At 61.7% G+C, this 8266-nt stretch overlaps 1 protein-coding gene across 3 annotated transcripts; it reads right to left on the bottom strand.

The window, feature by feature from the left end:
• Positions 1-371: 371 nt before the first annotated feature.
• TESC (tescalcin) lies at positions 372-7709 on the bottom strand. Of its 3 annotated transcripts, none has more exons than XM_061465782.1 (8): positions 7632-7709; positions 3945-4014; positions 2744-2824; positions 2395-2534; positions 1300-1361; positions 1122-1229; positions 735-782; positions 372-644 (listed from the first exon to the last, which is right to left on the bottom strand). In XM_061465782.1, the coding sequence occupies exons 1-8, from the start codon at positions 7687-7689 to the stop codon at positions 567-569; spliced, it is 645 nt and encodes a 214-aa protein (XP_061321766.1). In that variant the 5' UTR covers positions 7690-7709; the 3' UTR covers positions 372-566. The 3 variants fall into 3 exon arrangements, with proteins under 3 accessions (XP_061321766.1, XP_061321767.1, XP_061321768.1); XM_061465783.1 differs by having other exon boundaries at positions 2395-2456; positions 7632-7707; XM_061465784.1 differs by lacking the exon at positions 1122-1229 and having other exon boundaries at positions 7632-7707.
• Positions 7710-8266: the final 557 nt, after the last annotated feature.

Below are 8266 nucleotides of genomic sequence, written 5' to 3'. Positions count from 1 at the left end.
GGATGGATGGATGGATGGATGGATGGATGGATGGATAGAGGATGGATGGATGAATGGATGGAGGAATGGATGGATGGAGGAATGGATGGATGGATGGATGGAGGATGGATGGAGGATGGAGGAATGGATGGAGGAATGGATGGAGGATGGATGGAGGGAGGGAGAGATGGAGAGAGGGATGGATGGATGGATGGATGGATGGATGGATGGATGGATGGATGAATGGATGGAGGATGGAGGGAGGGATGGAGGGATGGATGGATCGAGGGATGGATGGATGGATGGATGAATGGATGGATGGATGGATGGAGGATAGAGGGATGGATGGAGGGATGGATGGAGGGATGGATGGAGTATTTCTTAGCAAGGAGTAAAAAGAGAAATACCTTTTATTACAGATAAAACCCTCTTATGTTTCTAGAGAGCAGAGGGCAGCCCCACAACGGGACAGGCACGCGGGACATAGCGCTTGGTGCCAGGAGCATGGAGCTGCTGCAGGGTCCTCTTCATCTTCCTCCTCCTTGTCCTCATCCTCTTCCTCCTGCGGGTGCCAGGAGGAGGCAGGGTCAGTAGCAGTGCGCGATGGTGTCCACGTTGAGGAAGCGGACGTGCATCTTGGTTTCGATGTCGATCCCCTGCCACATCTGCAAGGGGAAGGGGGTGAGCGGGGTGGGGGGGTCCCCATAACCCCCTGGCACCCTCGTCCTGGGGACACAAGTGGAGGTGCCACCAACCTTAAGGAAGTCGTCAAAGGTGATGCCCTCATAGACCTGGTCTGGTCCCTATGGGCAGCGAGAGAAAAGGTTACAGCTGCCCTATAGGGGCAATGGGGCACTGGGTGACCAGGGGATGGGACAAGTCTCCCATGGGTGCACAGTGATGGCCCCACACTGTGCCCTATGGCCAGCCCCATATTGGTTCCCAGAAACAGCATGGCTGCACAGAGCTGCCTTTTGAACAAGCATTAAAGCCCCACGCACTGAGGGTGATGCTTTGTGGGGCTGTTTGCTTATGGCCCTGGGGACAGGGGAGATGCCCAGCCAGGAGGGACATTTCCCAGCCCCATTTTGATGCCATCTCGGTGCCTCTGTGCCAAGACAGGGTGAGGAACCAGCTCCCACCATTTGTCCCACACAGATGCTGGCTGCCTCCATCATGGCGCCATCGGCAATGGACCGGGCCGACTCCTTCTCCAGGTGGGGGTTCCCCGACAGCAGCTCCTCCACCACCTGCAAGGCAGGGGGTCAAGGCTGGGGCTGGGGATTCGGTGGTGATGGGGTGGGAGGGACCATACGTTACATTTCTGTACTCCTGCAGCGTGATCTTCCCATCATGGTCTGAGTCATACATGTGGAAGAGGACTGGGAGGGATGAGAAAAGTATGGCAGGGTCAGAGGGCCCTTTCCCACCATCCATCCCTCCCTCCATCCCTCCATCCATCCATCCCTCCATCCATCCACCCCTCCATCCATCCCTCCCTCCATCCCTCCATCCATCCACCCCTCCATCCATCCCTCCCTCCATCCCTCCATCCATCCATCCCTCCATCCATCCACCCTTCCATCCATCCCTCCCTCCATCCCTCTATCCATCCACCCCTCCATCCATCCACCCCTCCATCCTTCCCTCCACCCATCCATCCATCCCTCCATCCCTCCATCCACCCCTCCATCCATCCGTCCATCCCTCCATCCCCCCATCCATCCATCCCTCCCTCCATTCCTCCACCCCTCCATCCATCCGTCCGTTCGTCCATCCATCCATCCATCCATCCATCCATCCATCCATCCATCCACCCCTCCATTCCTCCACCCCTCCATCCATCCATCCATCCATCCATCCATCCATCCATCCATCCATCCACCCCTCCATTCCTCCACCCCTCCATCCGTCCATCCATCCATCCATCCATCCATCCATCCACCCATCCATCCATCCACGCCTCCATCCCTCCCTCCACCCATCCATCCATCCGTCCATCCCTCCATCCATCCATCCACCCCTCCATCCATCCGTCCATCCATCCCTCCCTCCATTCCTCCACCCCTCCATCCATCCATCCATCCATCCATCCATCCATCCATCCACCCCTCCATTCCTCCACCCCTCCATCCGTCCATCCATCCATCCATCCATCCATCCATCCATCCATCCATCCACGCCTCCATCCCTCCCTCCACCCATCCATCCATCCGTCCATCCCTCCATCCATCCATCCATCCATCCATCCATCCATCCATCCATCCATCCATCCATTCATCCCTCCCTCCCTCCACCCCTCCATCCCTCCATCTATCCCTTCCTCCCTCCATCCTTCCATCCCTCCCTCCCTCCCTCTCTCCCTCCATCTCTCCATCCATCCCCCTCCAGCCCTGGGCTTTGGGCAAGCCTCACATTTGAGTTTCTCTTTCCGGAAGCGGTCGAGCTGCTCCTCGTCCATGTTCATCTCGATGGGTCTGAAGTAGGACATGATGGTCAGGAAGTCCTCGAAGTTTATCTCATCCGCCAGCCCATCCGCCTCCTGCCGCAGGTTCCTGCCAAGAGCAGCGCTGCTGGGGACAGCCAGAACCCCTCTGCCCACCACAGAGCCCAGCGCGTCCCTCGGCAAAGCTTCAGGACTCTTTTATCCCCAGACTCATCTCGATGGCTGTAATTCCCATCCTGGCTCCATCCCACTCTTTAAGCAGATCTTTGCCCGGTCGCATCCTTGCAGAGCATAAACCAATGCCGGGGCTGTCCTCACCTCTTGTCGAAAAAGGCATGGACGATTTTCCCCCTGATTGGGTTGAATTCCAAATCGGGAATGCTGTCGAAATTCTCCTTGCTGCAAAAAGGGAACAGGGAAGTGGGAGGGAGCTGAGGAGGAGGGAGGTGCTGCCACTGCCACCACCGGGCTTGGCCAGGAGCCCCGACCCCATCCTTTCAAAACCATCACTGAGTATAAAGAGGTTTGGCTTGAAACCCCCTTGTTGCCCCAGCTCAGGCTGAGAACAGGCCACGCTGCTTCCATACTGCACCCATCTGAGGTTTGTCCCACTGGAGTGGGTCTTTGGGCCACAGCAGCATGGAGCTGATGCCGGGGCGCTCTGAAGGCAAATGCCTGCATGGTTTCCAGAGAGTTTTCCCAGGAATAATATCCCAAACGGGGCTCAAGAAGGCAAGAGAAGGAGCTCCTGCTGCGCACCCTCCCCTCGGCTCCCTCTGCCCTGCACCACCCCACTGCACCCTCGCTGCCCCCCGGGTTGTGCCGCACAGACCCGAGGCTGAGCCTGTGCTGGTGCTTTGCTGATGACCTGTGTGTGGTGGGGAAGCAGAGGGCAGCTGAGCTGGTGACACCGATGGGATGCTCCGGAGCTTCCCCAAGCAAGTGGAGTTGTGGCTTTGGAGCACAGCAGCCTGCACAGATGTCAAGGAGGGGGGAAAAGGGCAACTGCAAACCCTGCTGTGTAGGGACCTGTCACTGCTCTCCCCCAAACCGGGCTCAGAGCTGTGGGGTGGTGGGCTAAAAAGAACATGGGGAAAGTTCAGGTTGGAGATAATGCAGAAGCTCTTCCCTGTGAGGGTGCTGAGGTGCTGGCACAGGGTGCCCAGAGAAGCTGTGGCTGCCCCATCCCTGGCAGTGTTCAAGGCCAGGTTGGACACAGGGGCTTGGAGCAAGCTGCTCTAGTGGAAGGGGTTGGAGTTGAAGCTGGAGGAGCTTTAAGGTCCCTTCCCTTCCCACCCAAACCAGGCTGGGATTCCATGATCCATGACTTGGCTGGAGCAGCCCTGCTCCTGGGTCACCACTCGCTGTCTCATCTCCTCCTGGCATTAACGCCACGCTGCAGAGAACCAGCTCAGCACGGCCATGGGATGAAGGGCAGGGCAGGACAGGCTCCTGCTCACAGCCCCGGGAGCCGGACATCCCCCCCGGACACCATTCCCAGCGCCGGGAAGCGCCGTACCGGATTGTGAGCTGGTCCTGGCTCAGCTGCTTGAAGCGCCGGTGCAGGTGCTCGATCTGCTCAGAGGTGACTGTGGGGGGAAAAGAGAGAGGTGATGGTGGGGTGTGTGAGAGCATCCTGGGCACAGGGCAGCACCCAGGGACCCATCTGCAGCACCCATATCCCACCCAGGGACGTGGGGTGGGCACCAAAACCTGCCATAGAGGCTGTGCCCTGGGGACACCACCAAAGCCCACCAGCAATAGACAAAAGGCTCCTGGATCTCCCCAAGCAGGTGCTTGGACACCTCTTGACACGGATGTCCCTGTCCCTGTTTCCCTTTGGTGGCTCTATGCAGCCCTATGGGGGTTTGAGCAACCTGGTCGAGTGGAAGGTGTCCATGGAGGAGCTTTAAGGTTCCTTCAACCCAATCCAGGCTGGGATTCCATGATTCTGTGGAACTCCCTGGGGGCCACATGGCAGGATCCCACCTCCCTGTTTAGGGTCTGTTGGGGTAGCAGACCCACCCTTCAAACAGATAGCACTGATAAAAAGGAGTGACCAAAGCTGACAGCAGCAGGGGGAAGGCTGAACACAGAGGAGATGATTTGGCATCCAAAGAGCAAAGCCCAGCTTCGAAACAGCCATTACAGCTGCTTGGAGGGAGCCGGGGCACGTGGAAACCACAATCCACTGAGGTGGGTGCTGGGTCCTGGGGGAGGCCCTAGCCCCTGGGCAGCGTGGCTGCACCCCAGAGCATCACCTTAGAGGGCTGGAGCTGGGGTGCCAGCAGCCCCCCTTGGGGACCCTCGTCGCTGAGGTTACAGCGCGAGGCTCAGCAGCATCCTTCCTCCTCCTCACTCCCATGACTCAGGGTATGTGATGTTTTCCCCGCTATTCTCTACAGGCCACAACCAAGCTCTGCAAAGCCCCAGAGCACAGAGCCAGACTCTTGTGCAAATATTGACAGTGGCCGTTCCCAGGAGCCAGGGGAGCAGCTCCCACCTTTGTTTGTAGGAGCGGATGGAGTCAATCCCGGCACCAACTGCACCCATAGGCTTGCAGCAGCCCTGGCCAGAGCCAAGCAACTGATCAGCCCTTCCCAGTGCCATGGAGCAAGAGGAAAGCATCCCAAAGTACAGTTGGGGGGTTGCAAACAGCTGCTGTGGCTGAAGGCAAACAGGTCAGTGCGGAGCTCGGGGCTGGCTGGCTCCCTTCTCTCTTTCATTAATGTCCTTTGCTCTGTTTCTGTTGTTTCCCAGCCTTGAAATAGAACTCGTATTGATCAGGAAGGCTGAGCACTTCCAGACCTCTATTAATGCACTGGAAAAACCCATCTGTGCTTGTCGCTGGGGGTTTGCAGGATGAGGCCGTTGGATAGGCTTTGGGGGTCCCCCCCGAACCCGCTGGCTCTGAGGCAGTGATGCCTGGCTGCAGAGGCACCAGCTCACCCATACTGTGTTTTTCTCCCCTGATCCCTCTCTGTGTGATGCGCTGCTGCTGCCCGCATCCGCATGGAAACTTTCTCTGGACTTTGCTTTCCAATTTTGGCCATGGAGAAGTGACCTTTCGCTTTCCGCCTCGACAACATCACCGTCACCATGGGAGCAGCTGGGCCACCAGGCCTTCAGCATCTGCCCCTTGGTTGCACACCAAACCCTTTGATCTCTGAGGCATCCCGGACAAGGACATGACGGGGTCACCGCTGGGATGCTCCCGGCCGGTCCAGCCCCGCTCCGCGCCCGGCCCCCATCTGCAAGGCAGAGGGGAGGGATTCGCATCCCCACACGCAGGTGCTCCTCTCACAGCCGAGCTGCAGCACGGGGCTGCGGTGCAGGCGGGCCCCTGAGGACTGCACTGTCCTGCGAAGGGCAGCAGCGCTCGGCTGCCTTCCAGAGAGGAAGCCGCACCTGCACAAAGCGCAGCGGCTCAAGGGCGGCGGAGGCTGCTGCGTCCCTGAGAAACAGCCCCAGCACTCGGATGCTGCGGGCCCGTGCCCGAGCGCAGCGGCTGATGCTGCAAGGGGAAGGACGGTGTTCAGACTGAAGGTGTTGGGGTTGCTCTTTCCCAGCCTGCAGCGGTTTGCGCTGCTTCAGCAAAGGGGAGGGGATGGAGGGGCTCGGCCCCGCGCTGTGCTGGGTTTTGCCTTGCAAGAGCACCTGGGGCGCAGGCACAGATTGTATTGTCCCAGGAAGAGCCGCTTCAGGACAGGGCAGATGCCTCTGCTGCAGCTTCATCATCAAGCAGGGATGGGAACCGGCCCCACCGGCCCCAAGCAGCCATGGGTGCCCCTGCAGCTTTTAGGGTGGAAAGCAGTGGGAAGAAGGCGATGGAACGCGCCATGGGGACCCACAGGGAGCCCTGTCCCATCCCTGCAGCTCCCAAGGGGGGCCGGGATCCCCTCCCCGAGGCCGAACCCCAGCAGGAACCCGTCAGGAACGCGCACTCCTGGGGTTTCGGTACCAGCAGCCGCAGCCCGGGGGCAGGGAGCCCTGTGAACGCTGCCAGGAACGCCCCCTGGCCATGGGGGTCACCATGGGCCTCACTCCCATCCCCTCCGGTTTCGATGGGTGGTGCCTCTGTGAACCCTTCCTTCTCCGGGTGGATTCACCGGGACACCGGACGTGGGAAGGTGCCTCCCTCCCGCGGGTGGGTGCTGCAGAAAGGCCTCGGGCAGCGCTGCCTGTGCCCGCGGTGCCGGCTGCCCTGCCGGAAACCTCATAGGATCAGAGCGGGTTGGGAGGGACCTGAAAGCTCCTCCAGCTCCAACCCCTGCCATGGGCAGGGACCCCTTCCACTAGAGCAGCTTGCTCCAAGCCCCTGTGTCCAACCTGGCCTTGAACACTGCCAGGGATGGGGCAGTTTCTCTCCCACCCTGAGCTGCTGCTCACACCCCGGGGGCTCCTGCAGGGAGCGCTGAGGTCACCCCAGTGGGTGCTGCCGTGCTCAGCCCTCACGGGAGGAGGAGGAGAGGGGAGGGGAGGGAGATGTGACCATAGGATCGGTAGGGGCAGGGCTGGGGGGAGCTGATGGCCCCTCTCAGCCCCGAACCACATCCTTTGTCCATGGGCAGCGCTGCCTCCTCCCTCCATCACCACCCGCTCCCGGTACGGCAGGAGCTGGAGGAGCCAGGCGGGAGCATCCCGACCCCTGTGCCCAGAGCTGGCTACGTCTGGGGGCATCCTGGAGTGATGACATTCACCTCCATGCCGTGCTCGGAGCCTCAGGCCACCTCCTTGCTGCACCCCCCCGCGCTCGCTGGTTCTTTCCCCGCACCACCGGGCGTTAGCACCGCACCGGGGCCGGGAGCGCTGCGGGGGGACCGGGGGCTCTGGGGCAGAGCAGCGCGGGAGGGGGACGGGACGGACACCCAGCTCCCTGCAGCAGTGCCGGGGGTGGGCAGTGCAGCGCTGGGGCTCACCCATGTGCACGCTGCATGTCCCTGCTGGCAGCGGTGCGGCACGGGGGTGACACGGCTGCACCCCCCCACCCCTCAGCCCCGGTGACATGGATACACCCCTACCTTTCACCCCCCACCCACCGCCTCCATCCCCCGGTGCGATGCTGCATCCCCCCCCCCGGTGACACGTCCTGTCCCCTCCGCAGGGCTCCGCGGTTTGGGGTGCGGGGGAAGCAGCGGGCAGGGCCCTGCCAAGGTGCCCCCTCCCCGGGGCCGCCCTGCTCCGGGCCCCCGCGCTCCGTACTCACAGCCGGTCCTGTCCGCCAGCTCCCGCATCTCGGCGGGCACGGAGTGCGCGGAGCCCATGCCGGGCCGAGCCGAGCCGAGCCGAGCCGAGCCGGGCCGGAGGCGGCGCTCCGCGGGCCGCTGCACCGGGCTCCGCCGCCGCTGCCGCTTATAAGGGCGGGCGCGGCGGGGAGGGAGGCAGCGGCGCGGCGCGGCTCCCCCGGGTCCCTGAGCCTTCCGCTGTCCTTAGGTTCCCGAGTTAACGGCGGCACCCCCAGCTCCAGGGCCTGGGGTCCGGCGCGGATGGGATCCCCCTGGGATGCGGCTGGCGGCAGAGCCCTTGTGGGCTGGCGGCGCTGGAAGCCCGTGGCTGTGCTGTGACCATGCCCTAGAAGGGCAGGTAGTGCCCTCCATGCCCTGCACTCTCTCCAGGCGTTTCCCCCACCCAAGGACGCCCTAAAGGAACCCAGTGCCCACCCAAACCCTTTGACTTTCCCATCCGTGGGATGCAGGAGGGTGGGAAGAGAGGGGAGACACAGGACCCCCCAGAGGAGGGATGGGCTGGGCTGTGAACCCAGGGTAGCAGCAGGTCTGGCAGGGCCGCTGCAGAGGTGGGTGCTCTTACCAGCATCTCTCGCTGCCAGAAGAGGGTCGGACC

The sequence above is a fragment of the Pezoporus flaviventris genome, unplaced genomic scaffold (genome assembly GCF_033815535.1).
Source record: "Pezoporus flaviventris isolate CSIRO_AGI_PZ_B2104156 unplaced genomic scaffold, CSIRO_AGI_Pfla_v1 ptg000041l, whole genome shotgun sequence".
NCBI classification, from domain to species: domain Eukaryota; kingdom Metazoa; phylum Chordata; class Aves; order Psittaciformes; family Psittacidae; genus Pezoporus; species Pezoporus flaviventris.
Note: the sequence above shows the minus strand (reverse complement) of the source record. Positions and strands in the feature narration are given on the sequence as shown.